The sequence below is a fragment of the Aotus nancymaae genome, unplaced genomic scaffold (assembly GCF_030222135.1).
Source record: "Aotus nancymaae isolate 86718 unplaced genomic scaffold, 86718_ANA_hifiasm-v0.15.2.pri h1tg000002l, whole genome shotgun sequence".
In the NCBI taxonomy this organism is placed as follows: domain Eukaryota; kingdom Metazoa; phylum Chordata; class Mammalia; order Primates; family Aotidae; genus Aotus; species Aotus nancymaae.
Genome location: NW_026988413.1, coordinates 65,024,581 through 65,040,586, shown reverse-complemented (window position 1 = coordinate 65,040,586; position 16,006 = coordinate 65,024,581). Strand labels below are relative to the sequence as shown.

At 38.3% G+C, this 16,006-nt stretch overlaps 1 protein-coding gene across 3 annotated transcripts in view; it reads right to left on the bottom strand.

Moving 5' to 3' along the window:
• Positions 1-16,006, bottom strand: part of LOC105723316 (metabotropic glutamate receptor 3) — a 226,934-nt gene that overhangs the window by 21,071 nt on the left and 189,857 nt on the right. Inside the window, exons 4-5 of one of the 3 annotated variants that reach the window (XM_012461246.2) lie at positions 11,323-12,389; positions 1,081-1,255 (exon numbers count right to left, since the gene is read on the bottom strand). The exons of 1 other annotated variant lie outside the window; for it this stretch is intronic. In XM_012461246.2, the coding sequence (XP_012316669.2) occupies positions 1,081-1,255; positions 11,323-12,389 (1,242 nt within the window). The remainder of the gene's footprint in view (positions 1-1,080; positions 1,256-11,322; positions 12,390-16,006) is intronic. One more of the 3 variants, XM_064375167.1, reaches the window with a different exon arrangement.

Below are 16,006 nucleotides of genomic sequence, written 5' to 3'. Positions count from 1 at the left end.
CACTAATGTGATTCTCACCCTGTGATGCTGAGCTATTTTGAAGTATCCTTTGTAATCAACTCAAGGCAAAATTGTGAAGCAGTCATTTGTCTCTGTCACTTTCTGTCCTCCCTCTCCCTCTCATGGCTCCAGTTCTTTTCTTCCTCCTCATCCCATGTCAGTGAATTGCTTCTACTTCATGCCGCAAGTTAGCTGAAAATGGCTTAAAAGGTTGTCCCCTTCAGGTACCTTTGTGCTTTAGAGAATTCTAAAGAATTAAATCAGTGATTCTCTAAGGATAGTGTTTCAGACATTTGCAGGCCAGTAGCAGAGAGAATTTGGGACTGGGAACTATCCTAGGGTCCTTCAGTTCACATTGCCTTCTCAGCTGTGAAAACATTGTGTCATTGAAGTAGGAGGAAGGTCTATTCCAGCATTTTCCAAGGTGTGTTCCACAGGATGTTAGTTTTACTATGATAAAATACTTTTAAATGTATTTTAACTTTGTTAATTCTTAACAAAGTTAAACATGCTTTCTTGCTGTAGAAACATGTATAACACATGCATGTTAAAGGAAATGCTGTTAACTTTCAAGGAGGTATTAAGAACGCAGAATTTTTCATTGTTTTTCATTATCTTCCCCTTTTAATTTTTCATGAAGCCCCTTTGGCATCTGTGTGACGTGGAATATACTATATAAAACACTAATCTAGTCCAGTCCCCTAGTTTAATTAGTAAAACAAGGCAGAAAGCAATAGAGTGACTTGTTCAAAGTTATCTATTAAATTGATTACAGAACAGGACTAGAGACCAGGTTATCTAACTCCACAACATGGTCAAGCCCCTAATTGCAGCTATGGATTTAGTGTCTTTCTTCCCTGCTAGACTGTATGCACTGCCCGAAAAGAAACTTTGACTTGTTTGCTCCTTACTGTATTCCCAGCACCTAGCACAGCACCTGACGCATAGTGTTTAAATCCATACTTAGGAAGATCGACTTGAGATTGTTCATGGGGACATACATGTGTCGCCTATTCCTGGCAGACTGATCCTGACTACAATGCCACGTGTAAGGGAGTTAGTGCTGAGTTCCATACTTACACTGAGAATACATGGTCCCAGTTCCACTGACGCTGAACCTGTTGAGGTGCAGTCTGTGTGTGATGACGTTCTTCTGGGGTTGGAACAGGACGATGTGAACCTTGGGTGCAAACAAACAGCCCAGGACCACAAAGCCACTCAGGCTGACAGAGATGCACATGGTTGTTGTCTGCACCTACAAGAGAAGGCTGGCTAGTAAGTGGCTGGCTGTACATTCAGTCAAATGGCCAACTACAGAGAGTGCTGAAACAAGATCAAAATGAGAATCCAAAACCATCGATAGCTTTGTTCTTATTATAGCCAAATACAGTATTTTTTTGGATCTTCTACATTTGGGGTAGTCTTGGAAATATTGCTTAGGATTTATAAGCAAACACCATTTGCGTGGGGCACTTCTGAATGCTTGCCAGGACTTCGCATGGATTTTCTTGTTTGTTTTCTTTATGTTTTTATAAAGATATTTCTGCAAAACCACAGAAGTTGGAATCTTAAATAGTAAAACATATTCAATGATGAAGTGGCCAGATTGCTGATTATTTCAGTCTATGAACTTGACTTGTTTAAGGTTCACGGGTTTTTTTACATTTTTCTATCTCTCTTGCTTGCTGGAAACTCTGCCTGTCACTACTGGTTTGCCTGTTCTTCATTGGGGAACTCTATCGGCTTTCTTCTGTGGTACCTTTGCTTTTGCTTATTCTGTTGGCATCTCTCTGGAATTTTGATGCATCAGGTACTCACTGTTCAATCTTCATGTTCTCTAGGCTTCCATACAACAATTCTCTGCAGATAATTTTGACTTCTCCCTCTTTGTCTCCCCTCAAAGTTCTCCAGAACCAGGGTTTATCATGTCTTCTCATTCTCATCCTAGAGTAACTTTAGATTATTTTTCCTTTTCCCTTAGGCACATGCTGTTACAAAGTAGCATAATTTCAAATGCCCTAAATGACTTTAGGCATCTATAAAACATTTCTGAAAAGTGTCTGACCTTCCTGTCTAATCAAGGAGAGCTGAAGACTGAACGCATAACTGAAGAAGCCACATAATTTTAGAAGGCTTCTTTTTGTTTTTGATTTTTGTAAAAATTTTAGGCTACTCTGTGGCATAATTCTTTAGACCTTTGTTTACTTTAAATGCTGAAAGCATAATCCATCCTCATCATTCGAAGGTTCTTATCTCCCTTAACTAGTCCAGTGCTGTCCAACTTGGGGCCCCCAATTGCAGGCTCCTTTCTTTTCAACTTCTCAGAAAACAGGATGCAAAAGCCTTCATAAATCTCAGATAATTTGTTTTCTACATATATGGGAAATATGATGTTAGAATCATCCTCTTTCTGTCTCAGTTCCTGACTCTGACTCTGAAGCCAGTGTGAAGGATATCGGAGATCACGGGAGGGAGAGACAAATCCAAATGTGTGAAATTTCCAGGTAACCTTTTCTGAAAGCATTTCTATAACTCTTGAATCTCCTCATACACTTTAAGACATTACAAGAATTGGTGAGGAGAGGCATTTAGGAGGAGGGGATCTTGGGAAAAGCTGTACTGTGATTTTTTGTCTCCTCACTGAAAGCCTAGCAAGGAGTGCTTCAATGTGGCCACTTACAAAAAGTCAGGTGTTTCTGCAGGAACAGTATGCCCTGGATTGCAGCCTGATTTCTGCCTTGGAAATCTAGAAGGTGGGAAAAGGCTAGTTGCTCTAGTGACACTGCACAAAACTTGCTACTATCTTGAGGTAGTCCTTTGTTCTGAGAATTTATTAAAGGAAAGGTTATGTGAATGGTATGGATGGACAAGATGGGCCACACAAGAACCATCATGCATGGTCTTGGGCCTATGTAGAGTTGCCTGGGGACCTTCACAGAAAGAGGCTGGGGGGTGGGATAGCGGGATGCCCTGGGAATGAGCATAGAGCCACCAGAGACAAATCCTAATAGAGGACTGCCAGCCAACTCACTCAAGGTCCTGCAGGGAAAAAACGCCACAGGGTAACTTTTGAAGATCACATGGCAAATGAAAACAACCTCTAGTCATCCTCCAGGCATCTGAAGGATGTACCTTTAACCATATGTGGACTTAGAGATCATAAAGTCATCTAGCCAAGGTCATGAATGTTTTTTCTCATTGTGCTATTCAGAGTACCAGAATGGAGCCTCACATGTGGTGCACATTTGGTATTTGAGTATGTCCATAGGAATTTCCATCTCAGGGTGGGGGATGATTACCCTTACTAAATACTGAAGAGATAATGGAAGGAGCACTAAAGTTGCATTTTTACCATAGTTTGTGTACCATGTTTATTCAGTATACCTGCTATAAATTTGAAACACCTTTTATTTATCGTAAATCTCAAATATCAATCTCACAGTTTCAGCTATCCAGTTCCTTCAGTAAGTCACACTATTAAAATGCTGTTTTGATCTGTAGTTCTGTGTTGACTGTATACTACCAGTTCATGATGTTGTTTTCATCTGCTTGACACAGTTAATCACTTCCTTCCTTTTGGCTTCCTGGATACATCTTTCCCTCAGTGGTTGTTCTTTGTCTTAGTTTTATCTATTCTACCTTAACTTTAGGTGCTGGAGTTCCTCAGAGCTCAGGTTTGGACTCTCTTTCTTCCTCATCCCATTGAGTTTCATGGCTTAAATATTGATGATGTCCAAATACTTATTACTGGTTTTGACCTATATACTTTGAGCTTCTAGAGTTAAATATCCAACTGCCACCATGACATATTCTTTTGGTAATGAAATAGGCATAGCATAATAATGTAGTCAAAATTTGGTCCCTTTCCCCAAGTATCCCTGTTTGAGTAAGTCACACCAAATGCCACCCAGTATGAAAGCCAGAGACCATCCTTGATTTTACTATTGCCCTCACACCCACACATCCAGTCCAACAGCAAATTCTATTGGAAAATTATTCTGCATGAACCTCCCATGTTATTTTGTGAGCAAGGCTCTGACTGCCTTTGTTCCAGAATGTCTTTTCAACAATTTTGTGTAGCAAAGAGCTTTAGAAGATAGAGACAGTGCCTACCTCTAGAACAAAGGGTAGCATACTGTTCATTATAAAAGATTCAGGTTCCCTAGTCTCAGAGTTCCTCTCCTGTGATGTAACCCACTGACAGTACAGGGGTCACCTGGACTACTTTGTGAAGCCCTGTGAGAAGTGGCACTCAGGAAACCTGTGCAAACGCTGACACTCTGGCTGCTGCTATTGCTGTGAGTCATAAATTCTTTTAGGTTAGCATTAGTAAAACTGTGGTAGGCTCACTTGTTACCTTGTAAGTACAGTAAAATCTCACAGTCTTTGATAATTTTGGCAATGAGGATGGAATGCCAACAGACACATGGCTTTTTCAGAAAGAAAGTATGAGGGCCTCAATGGCTGATAAACAGGATTTGAGGGAAGTTGGTGGGAATCAGTAGCAAACATGTTTACTAAATTGTATGGTTAACCAGGAATAAATAGTGTTCCACTTTATTGCCTGCTAAGAAGGAGGATTTGGGAATGTGGTCGAAGGTTGAGTAACAGGAAGTAGGTTCGAACACAGCTGCTAGACTGATGTCCTGGCTGTTGTTAACTCTTCTCTGGAGAGTAGAGTGGGGTGAATTTCCTCCCCAGTTCAATTCAGGTCTACCTGATTCTAATAACTAGTACTAACATTTGTCCTGGGTAGGCAGAAAATTCCACTCTCTTTTACATAAAAATTGCAGAGACATGTACCTACACTGAGCATAGAGAGAGAGAGAGATTTTTCAGAGAAGGTAGAAGCCAGATGAATCATTTGAACTTTCACTGGTTTCCTTGGGAGGCTGAGGCATCAGGGCACATATGCTTGTTAAGGAAGAATAGCAACAGCTGGGCCATTGAAGGATTCGTCCCGGCTGTAGTCCCTTATTCCAAACTTAGATCCATTCCAAGATGACAGTCAGAGTCAGAGTTTTTTTGGTTGGTTTGTTTTGTTTTTCAGTGGAACTTAGCTTTCTGGGCAACTATAGGTGAGGCACTGACTCGTATTTGGGCGCTTACTCACCTGGACTGGTTTGTGATGCTGACAAAGAATGAGAAAGGGATGCAAAAACATCTAGACAAATTCCTGCCATCAGTGACAGCCCTTATATTAAAACAAAGCAAGACCCTAAGAGATATTATCATGATGAGAGCGCAAATGCCCTGTTAATTTTGTATCGAAAAGAAGCAAGTCACACTTAATATGTGAGTCAAGGTCAAATTAATTAAGTGCACAAGCCACAAGTTCCAGCCAAAAAGCTGTAGGCTCTGGTTTCTTAGTCAATGGGTCACCAATGTTGAAGCACATGGTGACAGTAATGATGATCTTATTTCATAATTTAGTCTTTTGAGTGCACAAAAATATTGGACCTTCAATATGGTTGAGCCATAGGTAGCTGCTGAGTGCTTAAACTGAAAATAAATGTGTCTTCTCTATTGGCAAGGAGTTGCTCTCTCACTGTGCGGCCCTACTCCCCACTCTCTCTCTATCCTAATTTCCGCTGTTTTAAGGAAAATATTACTTAAGGCTAGATTAAAATTTCCCCATCCTGAAGGGTGGGTGAAGTTCATACACACCAGACTAAGTATGCTGAGGAACTTCAGAGAGGGGAGGAACTCAATGTTTTATGCCTTGTTGGTGATAGACACATAAATTACCATCCTACCTATCAGGGGAAAGGCAGAGGTGGTGCTAGTGTGAAGCAAGTAAGGCGCTAGCCTGAGATACAGATTTAAGGAGGCATCCAAAATGCATTAATCAAGACAATAATGCAATATTTAAAACAATCAAAAATAATGCTATGCCCATGATGAACACAATGTCAACATTGTAATTAAGGATAGGATCAATAACAGCAGCATGCTTTGGTATATTTGATCCTAAGGTAAAAAGAAAACAAGTAATACTGATCTTTTGAGTACTGCTTATGCAGGTGTCCTAGCTTACTCTGCATTGCCTTGTAGAAATCAGGACTTGGCTGGGCGTGGTGTCTCACATCAGTAATCCCAGCACTTTAGGAGGCCAAGGTGGGCAGATCACCTGAGGTCAGGAGTTTGAGACCAGCCTGGCCAAAACAGTGAAACCCCGTCTCTATCAAAAATACAAAAATTAGCCTGGCATGGTGGTGGGTGCCTATAATTCCAGCCACTTGGGAGGCTGAGGCATGAGAAGCGCTTGTACTTGGGAGGCAGAGATTACAGTGAGCCGACAGCATGCCATTGCCCTCTAGCCTGGGTGACAAGAGGGAAACTGTCTAAAAAAGAAAGACAAGAAATCAGAACTCAAGGAACCTATATAAGTGCTGATACTCTGGCCACTGCTATGGTCATGAGTGATAAAATTATTTGTTTCTGAATCAAGAGTCCTATGTCTTCTGGCATGAGCATCCTGAAACTGTGGTAGGCTAACCTGGTAGATTGCAAGCAGGTTAAAACCTTTCACAGTCATTGACAGGTTCTACCTCTACTTCTAACAATCTCTGTTGTTAATATCCTACCGTACGGTGATTCTGACCCCAGTACCCACCTCAACTTCCTAACCAGTCTCCCCATTTATGCCTTTGCCTTTTTGTCATGTAGTAATAGAGTCTTTATAGCAGCTTTTTTTCCCCCCTAAAATTTGAGATCATAAACTCCCCTGCTTAAAAAGCTTTCAGTGATTTTCCTTTCCACATAGAATAAAATCTAAACTCTTTGCTATGGCTTATAAATTCCTACATGATTTAACTCTCCTGCCTTTTTCTCATATCAAATCACTCTTCCATTTAGTCATTAAACTGTAGTCATATGCTTTTCTTTTCTAAGATACTTTTGTTTAAGAGTGTTTGAACTTGCTGTTTCTTCTGCATAGCACATAGAATTCTAATGTCTGGCTCCTTCCCTTCAGTGGAATATTTTCTTCAGTGGAATATTATGAAATAGGTACTAGCAAAGTAGGGATGACAAACTTTTTTTAAAAAGAATTTGAGATATAATATATATTTTTGAATCTTCAAAATAGTCAACATGGGAAAATAGGAATTATTTTGTAAGTATTTTAACCTTGTCAAAATTCTGGAGTCAATTCTCAAGTATCTGCCTACTGTAGGTAAATTGTTTCATCTACTCCAACCCCCAAAAGAACCTAGAGTCTTGACGCTCCGAGTATCGTCCTTAGTCTAGTAGCATCTCCATTTCCTGGGAGCTTGCTGATATCTAGATTCTTGGTCCCCATCCTTTCTTACTGAATCAGAATCTTTAGTTCAACAAGATCCTCTGGTGATTTGCATGCACATTAAAATTTGAGATAAACTGCAGTAACCTGCTTTTCAAGGCATTAAAAAAAAAATTCCATTACAGCATTCACTACTGAATGAGCCTGCATTTTCATTCATTCATTATTTACCCTCCATCTCCATCTTCCACTCATTCCCCACTAGGCTGTAAGTTACAAAAGAGAAGTAAGTCCTCAAATATTTTTTTGGAAGATATGAACAAAACACTCAGTAATTACTATAAATGAATTCCTTGATGGATAACTTTCCACTTAAACATGGCCCCATTTTTATTTACACAATTTAAGCTATGTATTGGATGCCAATGACTCAGTGTTTGATTCTTAAATCACCTGAGAAAGGTTAGTTGTCATATAGCAGGAGATGACTTGGATAATTTCTTAAAGATCCTTTGAATTTTTTATTCTTACTGAATTTCTTGTTTGCTCTGTATTGAATTCCTATAATAGCTTCAATTAGTCCTCCTTGATATAGACTCTACTCTTTCATATCCAACCTTCAGATTAAGGATATGTCTGTGGTACACTATGAAGGGCATGGATTTGAATCAGAAAAACTACTATTTCATAACTGTGCCACCTGGGAAGTTAATTATCCTCTGTTTGCTCCTCTCTCTGATGGATAATAAAATTTGCTTCCACATTTCATCAAAAAGAGGATCAGGATAAGTGAGCTGATGTAAAGCATCTAGCAGAGCAAGTTGATCAGCACGCTTTCTTTCCCTCTTCCCTTTCATGTCACTTTTTTGCCCAAGCAAATAATCGAAACAAAACAAACTCAAGACCTCAAAGCCCTTAAACATCTAAATGAACCACCCCACTCCCCCACCTAACCCATTTTCCACCTGAGTAAGACTGATAATGGCTTCCTTCTGGTTGTTTGATTCCTGTCTTGTCTGAGGAATATTTCCTATATTCTCTAACTACCTTAGTTGCATTTGCCCGCCAAGGTTACTGGGTAAAAATTCCATCTTCAAGAAGTAATCCTGGAAAGATCACGTTCTTACGCATATAACTCTTATGCAGCCCATAGGTATTGAGAGTTTTTTTCTTCAATTAATTATAAACTATTCTGTGTTTATAATTCTTGAATTCTTTCTTGTTTAATATCTTTCTTCCAGCTGAGATATAAACTTTGCGAAGACTGGAATCATGCTTATGTTTATTTATAACTCACAACGGGTGGCAAAGTACTGAGTTGTAAACCTTGTTGACTGTTCGATGCTCAAAATTTTTTCAGCTGCTCTGAAATTATTGCTGCTGATTCTGTCTGAACCACATGATTTTCCTCTGGGAAATTTTAAATCTCAGTCTTGTTCTGGAATTTCTAGAGCAAGGGTCCCAAGTTCAAATGCTTATAGGGTCTATGAAAGTTCATAAGTGTGAGGGGCCAGGTGTGAGAATTCAGAGATGAGTGGGAGACAGGGGCAACAGAAGCAAGAGTGCTGCCTTCCGGGTGAGCACTACTCAGACCCAGCTAATTGCCGAATGTAGGCATTTGGGCTCACATTTTTACTTTGTTAAGAGAAATAAGGAATCTGGATATTTATGTCAAGTTTCTCAAATTTCTAACTTTGACAAATATTTCAAAACATTTCAAAACAGTACAGGCCCAACTAGACATATTGGCGTGACAAGAAGAACATGTGATTCATTAGGGCAGTGGTTTTCAATCCTGGCTGCAAATCAGAGTTACCTAGTAAGCTTCGAAAGTATCCTGATGGCCAAGCCACAGGCCAGGCCAATTCAATGAGAATCTCTGGGGCTGTGTCCCAGGTATCAATACTTTTTTTAATGCTACCCAGTTGATTCAATATGCAGCTAAATTTGAAAACCACTACATTGGAGGCTTCAGTCTACCTTTCTCATTCTTTTGTAAACTTAGGATTGGCATTATTTGTGAGGCCTCGGATGATCTTAGTGTCACTGGATACCTTAATTATCAAGGACCTTAAAAAACTCTGTTCCACAACCTCTATGCCATTGGCCTAATGACGTCTACGTGGCGAAAGCTCTGGTGTCTTCAGCTAACTCCATTCAATCAGTTGTTCCACTCTATTGCTATCATGTAAAGAAAAAAGTCATTTTTTTTCTGTGTCTTAGAAGTACATGCTAATTCACTGAATGAAATTAAATTTTTATAATGTTATTTATATTTATTCTCAATAGTATTTTCTGCTCTGTCATTTTTTTAAAACCAGCTCTTTTGAGAATGAATAGTTTCAAATCATCTATCCAGGACAAAATAATTAGTATTGTAACTATTTTTGCAGTCCCAATACTAAAAATCATGTCTGCTAAAAGTGGCTTCCTAAAAGCTTAAAAACAAATATCTGCAGATCTATGGGACTAGACATATCCATAAAGACAAAAGATAGAGATGGGGCATTACAATACATTAACTATAGTTCTCCATATTAATCTCCAAATTCTAACATTCCAACTCCCCTGTGGTTCATATACTCTGCTCTTTGACTTTGCCAATCCAGCTCTGATGTTTCCTCTTCTTAAAGATTTTCCAAAATTTTTGTAGGTAGTCTTGCCCCACGACATTGAACTTACGTTCTTCATCTTTATTGTTCATCTCTTATGTAGCCCATAGGTTTCAGTCACATGGTTATGAATGAAGTGACTAGATACAATATTCTTCACCAGCATCTTGATCCCATGCTTTAAAGGATTTGTCTTTCTTTTTTTAATGAAGCATTTATCTATTTTAATTGACAAATAATAATTGTGTACATTTATGTACAACATAATGTTTTAAAATATGTATACATTGTGGAATGGCTAAATAGAGCTAATTAACATTTGCATTACTTTACGTACTTACCATTTTTTACGGTAAGAGCTCTTAAAATCGACTCTCAGTGATTTTCAAGAATATAATGTAGTCACCATGTTATACAACAGACCTCTTGCATTATTCTTCCTATCTAACTGAAATTTTGTATCCACTCTGTCTTCATTTTGGGCTGCAATTTTCTAGATTTTGGCAATGTAGGAATTGCTGGTAAACAGCAGATCTAAGGATTTTTACAACCTATGAAGGCATTTCATTCGGTTTGTGAAATCATTGTGTAGCAAGGAAACCATTATGTTTCTGGAAAACTTTATGACAATTTAAGAAATATAGAGAATAATAAACAAATGCTTGAAGAGAGAAACATTCCTATATTCACTCATTGTAAGATACTAAAATCAGAATTATAAATGGAAACACAACTGATGTAGCATTTTAGCAGTTTGAACAATTATGATGGACTGATAAAGTTTCTTTCAAAAGAGATGTGATAATTATAAGGGATCCCAGAAATTTAAACTGCATATTACTAAGACTCAATTAGTGTTAGTTAGGTTACCTGGATATGTGTAGTAAAATTTTTAACTAGTTAAAGGAAAATATATGTGTATATATAACTAAGGCTATAGAAAGGACATAGCAAATTAACATTGTATTTTAATTTGTTTTAGAGAAGTAATGAAGCATGAGTGAAACTTTCTATCTTTAGACTTCTCCTAGCTTAATGTTCCAAGTGTATTTTAATTTACGGATTGATTCATGATAGCCAAGTCTTCCTATATCTAATTTGAAGTATTCTCAAATAGATTCACAATTAGATTCTTAGTAGTTTAAGTCTTATTCTATTATCAATCGCTTTTTAACTTTATGTATGTGTATTACATTTTATCTCCCACTAGATTATAAATTCCTTGAATGACCATATCATTTATATTTCTCTTCTCTTCTGTGCCTAGCACAGTGTTCTGCATGTGGTAGGTACTAATTAAATGCTCTCTGCATATATAATTAATTTTAACATATAATATACAGGTTCATAATGGCTTGAAATTACCCAGCTTATTGTTGAGATGAAATAAAAGGAGTCTATTTTGAGTACCACACAAGAAACACTGGCAGAAGAAATAACAAGGAAAGATAAGAAACAAAGACTTACTCTGTAGTCACTTGATGTCACATAAAATATAGGAAGGAAGGCCAACCAGATGATGCACGTGGTGTACATGGTAAAACCTATGAACTTAGCTTCGTTGAAATTTTCTGGGCACTTCCGCGTTTTGAAGGCATACACAGTGCATAAGATCACCAGGATCACATCGTAGGTAAGAGAGATCAACATGCTGGAATCTTTGACATTGCATTTTAGGATGACTGTTTCCCGCTTCTCTGCAAGGGTATACCTCCTGGTGCCTGGGGGCTCCAGGATGAGCCACACAGACACCATCACAATTTGCACCAGTATCAGACCCAGACAGATGAAAACCTGAGAACTGGGGCTGATAAATTTTGGCCTCTGAGCGCCATTCTTGACCCCATCGAAGATGCGGGCAATGCAGTTTGTCTTGGTCAGCAGGGCTGAGTAACAGATAGCGAAGGAACTCCCCAGCCCAAGTCGGCGCAATGCACAGATGACTGGTGATGGCTTGGCGATGAAGAAGAATGTCATGCAGTATGACAGGCCAACCCCAAACAATAAGATGTAGCAGAGTTCTCGGCCCGATGCTTTGACCAAGGGTGTGTTGTTGTGCTTGATAAAAACAGTTACAACCATGCAAGTACACATAAAACCCAGACAGGCAATGGTGACTGGGCCGATGGCCCAGGCGTCTTCCCACCTGATGTAGTCCTCAGGAAGGTCATAGCATCCAGTTAGGTCTGCAGTGGGCCACTGCCCAGGCCCACAATCCATACAGGTAAACTCATCAGCCAGGTATTCGTAGGGCTCACAGGGGATGCAAATCCAGCAGCAGACATCCCCTGGTTGCATGTTCTTCATTTCATTGGGGGCACAGGGGTCGCTGCACTGGGAAGTGGGGACTGAGCTCCTGGACCAGTGGATAGAGTCGACATCTAGCGATAAGGTTTCCGCCCAGTGACCAACTTTCAAGTAGGAATACTTTCCACCTACATACTGGAAATTGAACACGTTGTATCGCCCCATTCCATCTCCAAAAGTGTCAAACTTGACTATGCTATCTGCATCTTTATTTGGGTTGAATGGAGCTGTGATATATAAAGTGAAAGAAAAAGAAAGAACACTTGTTTAGGTGTCTTATGTGTGATTAGTCAATTACTTTATGTCATACACTGAAATAACAGGAAATGGAGATTCCAAGGCTGAAATAATTTATCAGTTACCATTGAAAGTTACACTTCAAAAGCTACTAGAGTGCTCATGCATTCATAAATTAATTCACTTACCATTACTGGGTGTCAAAGGGTGCCAAGTACCAGTGATAATCATGAATACAACCCAATGCTTATTATGCAACAGGGGGACTTACAAACATGTAGTCATATGTTATGTGGTGGGCATGTATTCTCTTCTTGAAAGAATTCATGATAAGAATTGGGCAAAACATTGTGTCTCATTCTTATTATGTGTTTATTTATGTACAGCCAATAAAATGTTTCCCTTAAATATTTTCATTAAAATATAAAACAGGAAGAATTTTTCTCCTTCAAAATAAAGAACATTTTTATGATAGATACATGATATTATTCTTTTCAATAGTTCAGATGATTCAGAAAGAAAAAAATTAAAACTACTCATAATTCTTCAACCCTAATAGTTTAATATTTTGGATAGTAAATTTAATATTAATATTCTGACTACATATATGCATGTGTCTATACACAGCATGCTCATATTCACACAAATAGATACAACCTGGCTGTATATAGAAGCTAGGTAAATAGATTTTGAAATTCCCTAAGTGAATACAGGGCCAGTAGCACTCAGCCATATGGGCCATCCTCAACCCTGTCTCTTTCTTAAAGTTCTCTGCAAGTCCCTAAGAGCAGAAGCTCTCTGAGCACACATGCTTCCTCTCTTCCAGCTGCTGCTCATCGTGTCTGTCTTGCCAACATACACCACCCCTCTGATCACCCATTTCTATGCCACATGCTCTGTTCTACTACTGTGTGCTGCCATTTCACTGCCAGTCTTTACTTTCTCCTTAGAATTAGAACACAAAGGTTGCTGATACCTGTGTGATGCACAGAAAGACTCTTATTATACATAGTATACCTCCCTGCAAGGAGGTATACCCTTGCAGAGGGTAAATAGACCCCAAGCTGTTTATTTCTCCCTCATGTAGCAGTCTAAGATTTTGGTGGGTGGGTGTCTCTCATATGGTGATTCGGAAACCCAAGGTCCTTCCATCTTGAAGCTGTGCCACTGTCTAGGCCCTCCTCTTCATCAGCACCCACCAACAGAAAGAGAAAGAGAGTATGAAGAAGGTAGGGCACATATTTCCATTCATACTTCATTGATTAGGAATTAGTCACAGAGAAACACAACCTTAAAAGAAGCTGTAACACGTAGTTCAGCTAATGTGCTCAGCTACTTTCATACTATGAAAAGAGAGATTGGGATTTAGAGGACACTGCAGTGTTTGACCCTGTGGGTATTAGCTGTCTTCATTGCCTCCCCTATGAGCTTTATTCCACCTTCTCTGACGCTCATGCTGCTCTAGCTTATAAGGAAACACTGTCCAGGACACACCATTTAGGGAAAACTGGGTCCAGTTATTGTGTGGGGCAAAAGAATCCTTCAATGAATCACTTGGGCTCTTGGTAAAAGAGGACTTTATATTTTACAGAATAGCCCTCTCCTGTCTAAAGGGTATAGGTGCCCCTAGAGGAATGAGTTGGGTAGTTTATAATAAAACCTCATACCAGATACAAGTTCTGTTAGAAACATAATATGCCAAATTTATTACTCACTTATTGTTATTTATTTCTTTTTAATGTTCTTGTTATCTCACCCTGCAATTTGACTTTACCAACCTTCACCTCCTTTCTGCCACATTTCACAAACCCATCACATATATCTGTTTGTGTCTGTACTCCAGTTATGAATTGATTTCAATTTCATCGTAAGACAGGGTGTTGTAGTAGTTGAGTGTATAGTTTTGAGGTTAGATGGATTTTGTGTGATTTTCATTTCTGCCTTTTAATAATTGTGTGTCCTTCAACAAGTTAACATTTCTGTCTCTGTTTCCTAATTTGCAAATTGGGAATAAGAGTGCTTTTGAATATTTGATGAGATAAACCATATAACATGTTAAACACAATGGCTGGTACACAGTAAGCACTTAACATATATGTTAGTGATGATGATGATGATGATGATAAAAATAATAAAATAACTTCATGAAAAAGGAGAGCTGCTCATAAAAGTGAGACATACTAAGGGACACGGAGGGTAAAGATGAGAGGAGGGAGATATTATTCAATTCTACCTACTGCTTTATCCAAACCTCATTTCTGACCCAATCAAGACCCTCCTCCTCCATCCTTTTCCCCACACTTCCACTAGTGGGCATGATTATACTTAGCTATTGTTTTGTAATGTATATTTTTAATTAGTGAAATATTGGGAATTTTAAAAAATTCTTTTAATAAATTATCTTTATTTTCAATAGCTATATACTATTATATTGTACATAAGTATCGAGCTATTTAAATATTCCTATAGTTTTAACATTAAGGTTGTTTCTAAGGTTTTCCCTTTATAGACCTCATCATCTTGTTATTTACTTAGAGTAAATTCATAGAAGAAAACCTGTTGGGTCAAGGTGTAGGTTCTTTAAAAATTTAGCTACAGAGTGCCAGGTTGCCAAGGAAAGGTGCTTTTTTGTTGTTTGCTGTTTTGGTTTTTTATTTTTTTTTACCAATTAACACTCCCATGAACACTGTATAGGAATACCCATAAGCCACAATCTTACTAACCTTGCGTATTTTTATCTTTTTAATAGTTGACAAACTGACAGGAAAAACTATGATCTTATTTTAATCAATATTTGTTTATTTGACTTTTAGAGAGGCTGGTTATATTTTAATATTTTTAAAAATTATGCATATTTATTTTGTGAATTTCTGGTTCATGTGCTTTTTACTTGCTTTCTTTTGGGGCGTTTACATATTTTCTTAAATTAATATGTAGGCTGGGCACAGTGGCTCACACCTGTTATCCCAGCACTTTGGAAGGATGAGGTGGGTGGATCGCTTGAGCTCAGGAGTTCGGGGCCAGCCTGGGCAATGTGATAAAACCCTATCTCTACCTAAAATACAAAAAATTGGTGGGCTTTAGTGGCACATGCCTGTGGTGCCAGCTACTTGGGAGGTTGAGGTGGGAGGATTGCTTAAGCCTGGGAGGCAGAGGTTGCAGTGAGCCAAGATTGTGTCACTATACTCCAACCTGGGTCACAGAGTGAGATCCCATCTCAAAAAAAAAAAAAAGTAAGAGCTGTATATGGATTGAACATATTAGCTGCTTGTCATACATACACACACACACACACACGCACACACACACATATATATATTATCCCAGATATATATATATATATATATATATATATATATATATAATCCCAGATTGCTAAAATCTTAGGTAACTGAGTTTATAAATCTCTTTCTTAGAATTTCTGGTTTACCTATCAGCCCCCAAAAAAAAACCTTTCCTACTCCAAGATTATTAAAATATTTATCTAAACTTTTTTCTTTTACTTTTATGGTTTTCTTTTTTATATTCAAAAATTTATTTCACTTCAAATTTAGTGTAAAGTATGAGTTAGGATTTTAATTCTTTTTTTCTCAAATGGCTAACCATT